This window comes from Antechinus flavipes, chromosome 1 (genome assembly GCF_016432865.1).
Source record: "Antechinus flavipes isolate AdamAnt ecotype Samford, QLD, Australia chromosome 1, AdamAnt_v2, whole genome shotgun sequence".
Classification (NCBI taxonomy): Eukaryota; Metazoa; Chordata; class Mammalia; order Dasyuromorphia; family Dasyuridae; genus Antechinus; species Antechinus flavipes.
Window position 1 is genome coordinate 674684958 of NC_067398.1, and position 14553 is coordinate 674699510.

The 14553-nt window shown below is 55.5% G+C and overlaps 1 protein-coding gene across 1 annotated transcript; it reads left to right on the forward strand.

Annotated features, from left to right (window-relative positions):
- The first annotated feature begins 776 nt into the window (after nucleotides 1–776).
- COMP (cartilage oligomeric matrix protein) lies at nucleotides 777–13266 on the forward strand. The gene is made up of 19 exons (XM_051972288.1): nucleotides 777–1010; nucleotides 1906–1991; nucleotides 2242–2293; nucleotides 3195–3367; nucleotides 3483–3620; nucleotides 5295–5369; nucleotides 5622–5780; nucleotides 6205–6309; nucleotides 6802–6909; nucleotides 7098–7257; nucleotides 9566–9684; nucleotides 10087–10139; nucleotides 10269–10462; nucleotides 10623–10801; nucleotides 11103–11151; nucleotides 11244–11440; nucleotides 12048–12220; nucleotides 12560–12699; nucleotides 12950–13266. Exons 1-19 carry the CDS (start codon nucleotides 932–934, stop codon nucleotides 12994–12996), a joined length of 2286 nt encoding a protein of 761 aa, XP_051828248.1. The 5' UTR covers nucleotides 777–931; the 3' UTR covers nucleotides 12997–13266.
- Nucleotides 13267–14553: the final 1287 nt, after the last annotated feature.

A 14553-nucleotide genomic window follows, 5' to 3' on the forward strand; every position in this document is an offset into this window, starting at 1 on the left:
GGGAACTGATTGGATGCGAGGTTCTATCTCTGTGTCTCTGTTTCTGTCTCTATCTCTTTGTCTCTGTTTCTATCTCTCTGTCTGTCTCTGTCTTTCTCTGTGTCTCTGTGTAGGGATGGGGATTGGAGTTCAGCCTGGGATACTGGAAGATTGGTGGTTCCAACCACAGTCACAGATCAGGGATGAGCTACTTGTCCCCAGTCGGGGTCTGTTGAATCAGGGCATTCTCAGTGTCTCCAGAGGGGTCCGTCTACCTGGTCCGGTTGCCTATGGAGCTGGGAAATACAGGCCTGGGGGTGGTGGGGAACGTGAAGGGGAGCCCACCCTCCCTGACCCCCGGAGAGGGTGACCCAGGGGCCGCGCGCCCCCTGCTGCCAGCTCAGCTGAACCATTCCGCTGTCCCCACGTTGGTGGGTTGGCATGGGCTCAGGCGGTGGAAGGGAGGAAAGCCTCTATCCCAAGGGGTGGGCGCAGGGGCGCCAGGTGCTCGTCGGAGGCTCCGGGAGACTCCTCTCCGAAGGGTACACGGTAGCGCGATGGGATGGAGGGAACTCCGGGTCAGCGAGGCCCGAAACGGAGAGGGCAGCGCGTCCCCCGAGGCAGTGCCAGGTGGGGCGGGGCGGGGAGCTCCTGCGATGACTGCACCGCCGCCTGTTTACCTCTGGCAAGTCTGCAGCGGCGCAGGGGCTGGGCAGGGCTGGGCTGTCCCGAGTGACGTCCGGCGCCCCGGACCCGGGGCCAAGGAGAAGAGGATCGGCTTCCATAAATAGCGCGGGGAGGGAGCGCACAGGGAGAAAAGGCGCCGCCGTCTAAAGTCTAACGGGATCTCTCCCGGGCCAGAGCCGGAGTCGGACCGAGCTCGGCGCAGCCCCGCTTGCTTTCCGCAGAGACCCCCACTCCCCAGGACCCGGGCGCGGGCCCAGTCGCAGCCATGCCCTTATCTCCCTCCTGTGGACTGCTGCTCGCCTTCGTCTGCCACCTCGTCAGCGGTCAGAGACAGGCGCCAGTGGGTAAGCGGGGGTCCGAGGGCGCCCGGAGCCTCACATCTGGAGCCGGCTGCTCGGCTCGTGCTGGGCAGGTCCCACTGACATGATCAGGTCCCCTCCAGCCCTAAGCTTTGGATCTGAGGATACTCCAAGGAGTTTGGAGAGAGTTCCTAGAAAATGCTAACGGGGACCCTCGCACCACACCTCAAACCTCTGCAGCCAGGATGGGGGTGTGGTTCTCAGGGCATGGTTCAAAATTCACCGAGCCCCGGCAGCTTGTGAGGTTGTAGGGACAGCCTCCGTGCCCGTGAGGTTCCCAGGACTAGCCCAACCTGCAGCCCTTGGAGGCCCAGCATCCTTGCCCTCTCTGAACCACTTTAGCTGGGAAGGGTTTCAGACTCCTGGGAGGGCTATTCTCCCCAGCTCCAAACCCAGAGTAGCCACCTCAGTCAGGAATGCCAGGGGAACCCAAGCAGCCCGGCCAGCACCCGAAGTTAGCACGTCAGGATTAAGGCATCCAAAGAAATCCCCAGGCCGAAGGCTGAAGGATAGGGATATGATTGGGGGACCGGAAGGGCCACACTGAAGGGGAGCTGAGTTTCGGGCCGCTTCCGCCCATCTGACAGAGGATTGAGCTTCAGTCTCTCGCTCCCATCAAGGGAGCCCCATCCACCATCGCCAACCCCAACCATCACCTCAGCCCTAGCTCCCTCTCCTCCTACCCCACCCCCTGGGCCAGAGCAGCTGAGCCCTCAGTACAGTCCCTGGCCCCTCCCAAGGATCCAGAGAATCCCCCCAGAGATAGAAAGCCTCCGAAAGCTATCAGGAGAAGCTCCCCCTACCAAGGCAATACCTTTCCCGGATACCCCAATACCCCCAGACTCCGCCCAGCACTACAACGGCGCCCTTCTCTGCTCAGGGGGAGACGTGGCGCCCCAGATGCTCCGGGAGATGAAGGAGACCAATTTGGTACTGCAGGAGGTGCGGGAACTTCTCAAACAGCAGGTGAGGAGCCAGCCGGGCTCCCAGGTCTCCCAGAGCCCCAGGGCTTCCTTTCCTCCCACTTCCTGAATGAAAACAGTCAATGCTAGCTTTTCATGGCCCGGACGGGGGACGGGGGAGGGGGAGGAGGGGGAGGCGCCGCGGCGCAACTCTTTTTCCCTTCTCTGGCATCCTTCTCTCCAGGTAGGCTGTGGTTACTAGAACCTCCCTCAATCCCCGCCCCACAACTTCTCTTCCTCACCTCTTCTTCCAGATTAAAGAAATCACCTTCCTGAAGAATACGGTGATGGAGTGTGATGCTTGTGGTGAGGGCCCAAAAGTTGTCAATATTGGGGGGGGGGATGGCAGACACAGACACAGAGATGGAGAAAAAGATATGGAAAGAAAGAAAGACAGGGAGAATGGTCAAAAGAGACAAGGGAAGGAGAGTTAATATAGAGAAAGGAGAAATGGAGAATTAGATGGGAGAAGAAAGGGGAGAAACGAGACAGACACCTAGAAGTTAAGGGTGAGAGGGGGAGAAAGATAAAAAGAGGGGGAAAGAGAAGAATAGTTAGACACTAGAAAGCTAGATCACCAGAAAGTTAGACTAAAGCATGTGTGGGAGCGGGAGGAAGGGAGGAGAGAGAGAGAGAGAGAGAGACGGAGAGACAGACAGAGACAGACACAGAGACAGAGAAAAACAGAGAGAGAGAGAGAGAGAGAGAGAGAGAGAGAGAGAGAGAGAGAGACAGACAGACAGACAGACAGAGACAGACACAGAGACAGAGAAAAACAGAGAGAGAGAGAGAGAGAGAGAGAGAGAGAGAGAGAGAGAGAGAGAGAGAGAATAGACTCTCGGCACAGAGAGACAGGCATATAGATAAAAGCAGAGGTACAGAAAGGAGACACAGGCACAAAGAGAGAAAGACTCGATAGAAAGACATGCAAAGAAAAACAGGTACAAAGACAGAGACACAGAAGCATACAGAGAGAGAGAGACAGACATAAACACACAGACTAACATACAGCCACAGATAGAGATAGACAGAGATAGAGACAGAGAGAGGAAGAGACAGACCCAGGCATAGAGCGAGAACCCGCATCTGAGGGGAAGGTACGGCCGCAGAGGCTGCCTCGCACCTGGTGCGGCCGGGGGGCGCGGAGGGAGGCCGTGGGTGTGGCCTCTGACGGGGCTCTGCCCCGCTCGCCCCTTGGATCCTCCAGGCATGCAGCCCGTGAGTAGCCCGTGGACGAGCGTGCGGCCGCAGAGAAGCTGCGAGCCCGACTCCTGCTTCCCCGGCGTCACCTGCACCGAGACCCCGGGCGGCGGCTTCCGCTGTGGGCCCTGCCCTCCGGGCTACTCGGGCAACGGATCCCACTGCGTGGATGTGAACGAGGTGGGTTGGATTTGGGCTGAGGGCGGGAGGGATTCTGCGGGGAGGAGATGCGCCTGGGGGCTGTGCCAGTCTTCAGCCGCTGCCCCACCCCTCACTTGGCGCCCTCTCCCCCCAGTGTAACGCTCACCCCTGCTACCCTCGGGTCCGCTGCATCAACACCAGCCCGGGATTCCGCTGCGAAGCCTGCCCTCCCGGGTACAGTGGGCCCGCCCACGAGGGCGTGGGCTTGGCTTTTGCCAAGGCCAACAAGCAGGTAAATGTCCCCAATTCATGTCCCTAGGGGTGAGAGAGTCTGTGTCCATCACCTTGAACTTGGGCCCGGAGTCCTCGTGGATTCATTACCTTGAGCATGGGTCCGGGTGGGATCCCTACAACTCACATCCCATCCCCTCCAGTCAAAAGTAAATCCAGACCCTCCAGGGATTCATACCAGCTCCTGTGCTGGCTGAATGGCTCAGCCTCTCACACGAGCTTCTGGGACAAGAGTCTCTGCGACGCTGTGATAAGGGCAGAGGCGCCCTTACATCCGCTCCTACTCCATTCAAAGCTTCTAGAGTCATAGAATCACAAAATGGAAAGAATTGCAGAGGTCATGTACTCCAGACCCTGTTTGAAACATGAATCATTACTAAAATTCCCCCACAAAAACATTCCTAAATTACAGAGCCAAGAAAGACCTGTTTGTCCTGAGAGTGTTTGAAAAGTATTAAATGACAACAAACCATTGGATAGGTTAAAGAATGTCAGATCTGAGAGAGCCCTGAGAACCCAGAACTGGGAGGGCCCTAAGAACAGAGTATATCAAGGTTGGGAGGCCTTTTAGAACACAGGACGTCACAACTGGAAAGGCCCTCAGAACACAGAATGTCAGAACTAGGAGGGCCCTTAGAACCCAGGTGTCAGGGCTGAAAGGATCTTATAACATAGAGTATAAGAGCTGGGAAAACCTGTAGAAATTTCAAAGTCTAAGCACCTCATTTTTATAGATCATGTCCTCAAGGCTCAGAGCTACACAGCTAGCCAATGGCAAAGCTTTTACTTGGATCCAGGTCTCCATTTTCAGCCCAAGGATTCTACTGGGCCAGGCTTTGAGGAATTGGGCTGGAACCTTTACACCAATTGCCTCCATGTTCTGGCTGGTTCATCTACCCCATCTGAATGAGTTAGATTTTGACAGTCAAAGTCTTCTTTGGAAGGGAGCAGGGACAGCTTGAGTGAAGGCTGCAATATGCAAGGGGAACAGTGACTGGAACTGTGTTTCTGAGGGGCTCAGAGCATGAGGGGCTTTGAAAGGTAGGCTGAAGAATCTGGGACTTTTCCTTTGGCTCGTGGGCATCTTTAGGAGGCAGAGAAGCAAAATCAGGTTTTGAGATGATGTCTCTGTAGCCTATGGGAAGGAGGCTTGAAGAGGAACAGAAGAAAGTCTGAGATAGCCGTTAAGATGTTAAGAGGAGCAGCTAGTTGGTGTAGTGGATAGAGCACTAGCTCTGAAGTCAGGACCTGAGTTCAAATTTAACCTCAGACCTCAGACACTTAACACTTCCTGGCTGTGTGACCCTGGGCAAGTCACTTAACCCCAATTGCCTCAGGGGGAAAAAAGAATCAATAGAAATTCCTGACAGTAGGAGATCATGAGGTTGGAGAGCTGGGAATGAATCAATAGTAGAATTCAAATAGATAAAAAATGCCTTAAAGATAAGAGGTGTCCAAAAGGAATGAGTTATCTTTCAGGAAGTGAGTTCCTCATTACTAGAGGTATTCAAAAGAAGATGAGATGAACAGAGGAGTGTTGTAAAGAAGATTCCTATTTGGGTATTGGTCTCATTACATTATCGCTAAGGCCCTTTCTAGCTCTGAGTTGCGGTAGGGAGAAGGGTGAGAATTTGGGGTCTTTAGACATAATCATGACTCATGCTTCCCACTCCAGGTTTGCACTGACATCAATGAGTGTGAGACTGGCCAGCACAACTGTGTCCCCAACTCCATGTGCACCAATACTCGGGTGAGGGGCCGAGGACAGAGGGAAGGGAATCGACTGGAAGAGGGGAGGGAACAAGGGGAAAAGGGGGAATTAAAGGATGGAGAAATGGGGAGCAGGGAAGAGGAGAAAACAGAGCCAGGCCTTCCTGGGAAAGGGAGAAAGGGCAGCAGGAGCAGGGGTTGCCCCCGGAGGATATGGGAAAAGGAAGGGGTCTGTGGGAGGGAAGGAAGGGCTAGGTCATTGATGCTTTCTCTTCCCTGGGTCCTGAGGCAGGGATCCTTCCAATGCGGGCCCTGCAAGCCAGGGTTTGTGGGAGATCAGGCTTCTGGCTGCCGGAGGAGAACCCAACGGATGTGTCCTAATGGGGAGCCCAGTCCCTGTCATGAAAATGCTGATTGTATCCTGGAGAGGGACGGCTCTACCTCATGTGTGGTGAGACTTGGGCTCAAGGGCTGGGGGAGGGCATGTGAGTAGGGAGTGTAATAAGGAAGGGGTGCTGGTTTCTGAGAAGAGAGGATGGGGTCAGAGCCACAGAAGGGTCCTAGGAAACCTAGAGGGATCCTAGGGAGGGAAGGATGAGTGTGTGGATGGGGCTATGTCTACACCTGCGTGTAAGGGGTGCACTTATGTGTAAGGCGCTTTGATTGCTGGCCCTGGAGGGCAGGCTTTGGATCAGGCTCAAGGAGGAGTGGGGCAAGGAAGAGGAGAGGGAGCAGAGGGAAAGGAAATGTCTGAGGGTGGGGGCAGAGGAGGCTCAGGTCGTGTGTGTTTGTGTGTAACTGAGCACGCACAAAGCCGGGGCAGGGCTGGGAGTGTGCTGGGCAGCAGGACAGCTGAGCCCCTTCTTCCCTCGCAGTGTGCTGTGGGCTGGGCTGGCAATGGGCTCGTTTGTGGTAAGGACACCGACCTGGACGGCTTTCCGGACGAGAAGCTGAGGTGCCCAGATAGGAAGTGCCGAAAGGTGAGCTGGGAGAAGGGCCCCTCCCCCTCCTGTCCTCTTGGCTGGCCCCTTTCTCATAGTGGCCCAGAATTCCTACGCTTCCTCCCTCTCAGTCTTTTCCAACCCTGAAGAGGATCCCAGAAGTGGGCGGACTTCTCCCCAGATTCCACCCAAGTACGATTCCTCTCGGCGATATCCCTGATCAGAAGTCATCCAGGCTACTCTTGGAGACTTCAGTGATGGGGAGCTCACTACCTGTCCAAGAAGTTCATTCTATCGTTGGCCAGCTCTGATTATTAGGGGGTCTCCAAATTAGGCTGAAATGTCTCTCTCTGCAACTTGTAGCCCAGGGAAGTCCCTAGATGTTTGTCAGTTTGTAAGCTGGACAATATCCCGACTTATCCTGGTGCCGATGAGTTTTTTGAGTCTCTTGATCCTCTTCGTTTCTTGCGCTTTTGCCCCAGTCCCCGGGCTTCTGTTCCCTCCCCAGCTCACACCCCCATCCTCCCCCAGGATAACTGCCTAAAGGTGCCCAACTCGGGCCAAGAGGATGTGGACAAAGACGGCATCGGGGACGCCTGTGACCCAGACGCAGATGGGGACGGGATCCTGAACGAGCAGGTGAGACTCAGGGTGGAGTAAGGAAGCGAGAAAGACGCCATTGGGGAGGGAGCTTGGAAAGGAGAGGAGGGAGCTTGGAAAGGAGGGGAAACAGGGAGAAGAGGGGAGAGGGGGAGAGGAGGGGAGACCAGGGAGGGGAGGGGCGCAGCAACCACGCACTGCTCCATCTCCTCCGCGCCGCCCTCCAGGATAACTGCGTCCTGGTCCGGAATCCAGACCAGCGAAACACCGATGAGGACAAGTGGGGGGACGCCTGCGACAACTGTCGTATGGAGAAGAATGACGACCAGAGGGATACGGATCGCGATGGCAAGGGGGATGCCTGTGATGATGACATCGATGGGGACCGTGAGTGTTGGCCAGCGGCGGGGGTCGGGGGCTGAAGGGATGGCCCGACCCCTTTCCCTTCCTCTCCTGGCCCTTTGGTTAGAATTCAGACCCACAAAAATGATAGGACGTTAAGCAGAAAGAGTCCCTCAACAAACTGCCGTAGGACATTTATTAAGTGCTTACTGTATACCAGGCGCTGAGCCACAATGAAGAGCAAACACTTGATCCCTGGTCTCAAAGACCTTACAGTCTAATGGCCCACGACATATAAATAATAAATAGTGTATGTGTATGAATGGATGTATTCCATTGAGAAAGGCACGAGCAAGCTAGCATTAAGGGAGATCAGAGGCTACTGCAGAAGGTAGAGTTTAGCTGAAAGTTGAAGCCAGGAATGGGGGCAGCCAGGGAGAATGCCTGGAAGGTCTTGTGAGAGGGACGTCCCAGAGACCAGTGTCACTGGCTCAGAGTATGTGGACGTGAGTAGGATGGAAGAAGGCTGGAAAGGTAGAAAGGGACCCCCTTATGAAGAGTTTTAAAAATCAAAAAATTTTATATTTGATCCTACAAACAATAGGGAGTCACCAGAGTTTGTTTTATAGGGAAGGTGACCCTGGCAGAGATGTGTAGGAAGACGGCCTGAGGAGGATGGCTTTGACAGTTGGAGGGTGGGCTGTAGTGGACACTCAGACTTAATGGCAGACAGATCCATAAGCAGGCTACTTCACTAGTCCAAGCATAGTGGGAACTCAAGTTCCCAAGTACACAATGGAGAGATGGTGGCCAGACCATGGTTCATCTGAAGATCTGGGGGTTCTAGTGGTCTGCAAGCTCAATGAGCTTGCAATGAGTCCACAGTGTGATATAGTGGCCCAGAAAGTGAATATAACTTGGGTGGCAGGGAGGCTTAAAGAGCCTGAGTTCCCACTGTCCTCTGTTACGATCTGGACTTAATTTGGAGTGACTGAGATCTTACAAAACTTAAATAAATGAAATCATCAGGTCTTGGCAATAGATTAAATACAGTCCGGAGGTCATGAGAGTGAGGAGTCTAGGATGAAGTCGTTTCTGAATGTGAGGAACTGATGGCAGGGTCCTTGATGGTAAGAGGAGGTTTGAGTGGATGGAGACAAAGGAAAGGAGGAAAATGAGTTATGTTGCAGATGTCTACTGTACATCTGTTCAACACATCTTATTGGAGATTGGAGCCTGGAGATTAGGAGTGTAAAGATGAATCTTTTTCATCTATGGGCTGTGCAGATGGTCTCTGAGGTTAGAATAGAGCTGACAAATCTCAAATCTTGTCATCCCATACAAAGAAATTGTATGTTAAGGAATGTAAGGATAAATCTGACAAGAGAGGAGGATGTAGATCTGTTTCACTGCAATAATGTACAGATTCATAAACAAAGAGAGAAAGAGAGAGAGAGAGAGAGAGAGAAAGAGAGAGAGAGAGAGAGAGAGAGAAAGAGAGAAAGAGAGAGAGAGAGGTCTGAGTTCAAATCCCATCTCTGAAATTTAGTAGCTATGGGAGCCTACCATGTCATTTGCCTCAGTTTAGCTATCTGTAAAATGGGGATAATAATAACACCTCCCAGAATTGTGAGGAACAAATGAGGTAACACATAAAACACTTGGTAAACCTTAAAAGGTTATATATTAATGTCAGCTAGATATTACAAATATTAGGAACATCCAAAAGTTGGAATTGAGTGTCCTGCACTTTAGGATGCACCGTGAGTTTTAGGGGAGTGTTGGGAATGCAATCCAGATTCCCAGACTGGAGGCTGCTTGAGGGCAAAGACTTATATATTTGCCTTGTATCCACAACAGCTAGCACAAGTATGTCAAATACATTAAGTATTTAATAAATTCTTATTGGATATTCTAGCCATAAGAATGTGTAGCAGGTGTAAACAGAAGGAGTGAAATAGTACTGAAATTCAAGAGGAAGCACAATATATGAAAAGTGATTTTTAAGAATTTGAAAAAAACCACTAGAAATTTGTAATAATCTAACAACAATAATATTTATTATATATTAATAATATTTATGTCATGCTTTAGGATTGCAAAGTGCTTTCCATGTTTTAGTCTTACCACAACTATTTGAGGTAGGAGCTTTTATCCCTCCCATTTCACAGATGAGAAAACTAATACTTGGAAAAGAGTCTGACCTGTCCAAGAGGCTGATACACCAGACTCCCAGCATCCTCCATTTTATTTCCAGAAGTTCCCTCCTTCACCTTCCCACATCCTCCCCCAAATTGGCCCTAGCACGGGCCCCTCCTGATCCTTGGGGTAACATCTGTCTTTTTCTCTTCAGGGATCCGGAATGCTGCGGACAACTGTCCCCGGACCCCCAATCCAGACCAACGGGACAGTGATAGAGACGGGGTGGGAGACGCCTGTGATAACTGTCCACAAAAAGGCAATGCTGACCAGGTAAGTCTCCGGCCGGGACTATGGGAGCCACAACAGCAGATCGGGTTAGCACCCTCTGACCACAGTAAAGCCCCCCAGCTCCTTCCCTTCCCTTCCCGAACCAATTTAGAATTTTTAGCCCCACGCCCGCCTTACACCTTGGCCCCTGACCAGGTTAGTCTCCCCCTCCCCCAATCTGTGGGGCCAGGTTAAAAGTTCCGGGTGAGGACCAAGTTAGACCCTTCCCCACTTCCTGATCAGAGCAGATTCCCTCCGCCCCCTTTCTCCGTGAGATGAACCCTTGGTTTTTACTATCAAAGCGAAGCTCCCAGAGTTCCTAGCTGGTGGCCCCAAGAAAAGGAGGATTAGGTGGGAGTTCAGCACGTGGCTGGCTCTCCAAATACGTGTGGGTTGTTTCCTCAGAAAGATGTGGATCACGACCTGGTAGGGGACGCGTGTGACAGTGACCAGGACCAGTAAGGAAGCGGGTCTCTACAGCGGGGGGAGGGCGTTGGGGGTGGAGAAGGGGCGGGCTGGAGCGTGTGAGGCTCTGGGGAGGCAGCCGCCCCCCGCCGCGTCTGACCCTTGGCCCTGCCTCCCTCCAGGGACGGGGATGGTCACCAGGACTCTCGGGACAACTGCCCCACGGTGCCCAATAGCTCCCAGCAGGACACCGATAAGGACGGGCTGGGCGATGCCTGTGATGACGACGACGACAATGATGGAGTCCCAGACAGCCACCCCCCGGGGCCAGACAATTGTCGCCTGGTCCCCAACCCGAACCAGGAGGATGCTGATGGTGAGATGGGCGTGGGACGGGGGAGAGGTGTCTGCGCGGGGAGGGGGAGGGAGAGCTCCCGGCGGGAGGCCCGCGGACGTCCAGGACGGAGAGAGCCGGGGTCCGGGACCCCAGCTGGGCTCGGAGGGCAGCCGCGGGCTTCATCCTCCGCGCTCCGCAGGCGACGGCGTGGGCGACGCCTGTCAGGGCGACTTCGATGCAGACAAGGTCGTGGACAAGATCGACGTGTGCCCTGAGAACGCAGAAGTCACCCTCACGGACTTCCGCGCCTTCCAGACGGTGGTCTTAGATCCGGAAGGAGATGCGCAGATAGACCCCAACTGGGTGGTCCTCAACCAGGTCCGCTGGGTCCGAGGGCTGGGAATTGGTGATGCCCTAGGAGGAGGGGCCTGGAAAGGGCGTGGCTTATGAGGGGGTCTGGAAGGGAGGGCGTAGTTTAGAAGAGATCTACAAGGAATGGGCGTAACCTCGGAGGAGGGAATTGGAGGGGGCGTGGCTTATTAAGGGGCGTGTCCAGGAGGTACCTGAAAGGGGCGTGGTTTGGGAGGGGGTCTGGAAAGGAGGGTGTGGCTCCAGGTGGGCCAGAGTCGGCCTCAGTCTTCCCTTTTTCCCTTCCCCCTTTCCTTCTCCCCTTCTGCAGGGGATGGAGATCGTGCAGACGATGAACAGCGACCCAGGGCTGGCCGTGGGTAAGCCGGGACGGAGGCGGGGGCTTTGGGGCCCAAGCTGGGGCTTCCCGGGTGCTCAGCCCGGCGCCCTCCCTGCCTTCTCTCCCTTCCAGGCTACACAGCCTTCAACGGCGTGGACTTCGAAGGCACGTTCCACGTGAACACCCTCACGGACGATGACTACGCCGGCCTCATCTTCGGCTACCAGGACAGCTCCAGCTTTTACGTGGTCATGTGGAAGCAGATGGAGCAGACCTACTGGCAGGCGAATCCCTTCAGAGCTGTGGCTGAACCCGGCATCCAGCTCAAGGTGGGCTCTCGAAGCCCCGGCTTCTCCAAGGGACCCCCAAACGCCCCAGGGACTTCTGCGCCTCTCCCTGGGGACCCCCTTTCCTTCTTGGGGAGCCCTCAGTCCTTCCTACAGCGAGTGCCCAACTTTCCTCCCAGAGACCACTCTGAACCACTTTATACAGGCCCCCGGGGGACCTCCAAGCCGCCAACTCTCTCCTTCCCCTAAAAAGACTTAGCCCGAGGCCCCCGAGTCTGCCGCTGGTGGTTCCGCCCTGGCCTGGGTTCCCCGGGCCCACTCCTGCTCTCCCATGAAACCCTCCCCCCCCCACTCTAAGCAGACACCGCTCCCGCCTCCTTCCCTCCTTCACCCAGGCGGCTTCGGCCCTCGGATCCTCCCTCTGTGGGGCCGTGGGAACCCCCTGATCACTCCGCAGCGGCCCTACCCTGCCCCCTCTGCCGGGGCTTAGGCTCTCAGTCAGGAGCGGGCACCTGCTCCAACCCCATCATTTTGCCGCTAAGCAGACATTCTCAGTGGCCGCTCAGAGCCCCAGGGGCAGCCAGGCTGGGATGTGGAGTCAGGGCTCCCAAACCTCACCCCGCGCGCGTTTCTGTGTGTTGGGCGTCAGGCGGTGAAGTCCTCCACGGGCCCCGGAGAGCAGCTGCGGAATGCCCTGTGGCACACGGGGGACACCAACGACCAGGTGAAGCTCCTCTGGAAGGACCCAAGAAACGTGGGCTGGAAGGACAAGACGTCCTACCGGTGGTTCCTGCAGCACCGGCCCCAAGAGGGCTACATCAGGTGAGCTTTGAACCCCAAACCTGAGCCAGCCTCCACCCTGGCTGCCTCCGATCCAACCTGCAGGGCTAATCTGTCCTGATGTCACCCTTGTTTTCTCCCTTAACTTTAGCTGCAATCCCAGTCCTACTGGAACCAATTCTGATCGTAACCTTTGACTCCCCAAATCCTTCAACTTGAACCTCAAAGTCCGTCCGTAACCCTGGGAACTCAGGTCCCTTCCTCCGCAGCCCTCTCTGACCTCTGCTCGTTACTCCTCCTCACCTCTTGCCCATCTTCCTCTGGTATGGGGGGGATGATGGTTCCTGAGGGACCCACCTGAGCCCTGGGCTCCTATTCCAGGGTCCGCTTTTATGAGGGTCCTGAGCTTGTGGCCGACAGTAATGTGGTACTGGACACAACCATGCGAGGGGGCCGTCTCGGCGTCTTCTGCTTTTCCCAGGAAAACATCATCTGGGCCAATCTCCGTTACCGATGTAATGGTACGAAGGGGAGGGGGCGCTGGGGGAGATGGGTGGGGGGACAGAGACTCCTGGGTGGGAGGGAAGGGATACGGGGCCAGTCCTGGGCAGAGGAGGAGCGCCAGAAGGGGATCATGGGAACTCCCATAAGCATCTCCTGGCCCAAGACACAGTAGTTGCGGGGCCAAATGAGGACTTGGGTCTGGGGTTCCCAGGAGGGAGGGGCAGATACTGGCCCAAGTCTCAGTGGTCCCCGATCTCTTGTTCTCAGACACGATCCCAGAGGACTATGAGACCTATCGCCTACAACATAACTGAAGTCAGAGGAAGGGGGTGGCCACCCGCTCCTGGCCAGTGCCCCCCAACCCCTTTACCTACACACCACTAACCCCCCGCCCTGAGGGCTGCAGGAGACGAAGCTGCAGGAGCCCCTCTAGCAGCAGGTCCCAACAACCCACAGCAACATCCTCAGTGCCCTCTATTCTCTGCAACAAGGATGGGGGAGAGCCTGTGGGGGTGGCCACCCCCTCCCTGTGGAGGGGGAAGGGAGCAAGCAGGAAGGACAATAAAGACCTCAGTTCATTCCTACTGCTGTGGTGGTCAGTGCTGAGTGGGGAGGGGGACACTGCACAGGACCCCCTGCCAACCCTCCCTCCCCCCGTGGCTTCCCCCGGCTTATGAGCCCATGGGCCAACACGGGCCTATATGTGCATGCATCTGCACGTGGGCACCCCCTGCGTGTCCGTGTGGATGCGGTCGAAGCCAGGAGAGGAAAAATGGACGAGCCAGAGACGAAAACATTTGAATTTTATTACATTTCCTTTACAAAGAATGCAAAGATACAAAGACAAAGCGTCCACAGGAAAAAGAGAATGGGGCTGAAGTGGGGGGGCCGGGAGCCCGGGTACAGTCCAGGTGGGCTGGGCCAGGCCGGCCGGGCGCCTGCAGCCTGGCCTGGGGGCGGACACAGAGGGGGCCACCTCCAAACTCCCACTTCTACCTGCCCAGAGAGCTCTGGAGCCCCGGGGGCCGGAGGGTGCAGACGGCGGACAGAAGGGGTTTGCATATATCAGTGAGACCAGACACAAGTCCTCAGTGCCAGACAAGCTGTGGACCCTCCGAGAGGCAGCTTGTGGCCATTTCTGAATCCCGTTCGTTCCTCCCCCGGATTCCTTTTCCCGTTTGCTGGCCAAAGGCAATCAGGGGCTCGGGACTCCTAGGGATGGTCTTGGACTCTCTTAACAGAACCACGGGGGTCATCGACTCCTCATCCCGGCTGGTGGGGGAGCTGGGGCCTTCCCCTCCCATCCCAAGGAGACAAGGGCAGGGCCCAGCACCAACACTATTCCCAGCCCCCCCAGCCAGCCAGGCCAGATGAAATGGAGCCCCTCCCAAGCCGGCATGGCCCCAGGTCTGGGAAGGGGCAAGGTCAGCACCTGAAGGAGCCCTTCCCAATAGGGTGAGGGGTGTAGAGGTGGTCAGGGTGGTTATACCAACCAGCCCCATTTCTCTGGATGTGGCCACAGGGGCTGAGGAATAGTAGTTTAAGGCCTGACCAACAGCTCCAGGGAACGGGGGCTTCAAGACCTGCCTGCCCCGCCCTTGGGAAGTCTCCGGCCTCCCAGGACAAGAGGAGGAAAGCCCCCCGGGGACCCCTTCTGCCTGATTGAGCTGAGGTCTCTTCTTTGTTCCCATGGGCCCAGCTGTATACCACCTTAATTCCCTTGGGGGTAAAGGCCGGTCCCTTACCCAACCAACGCGAGGAATTGGGGGGTGGGACTCGGTGGGATTAGGACTGTGGGATTCTATCTATGACTCTCCCTTTCACCCAGTTCCTGCCACTGATGGGGCCTCAGTTGCTCCATTGGTAAAATG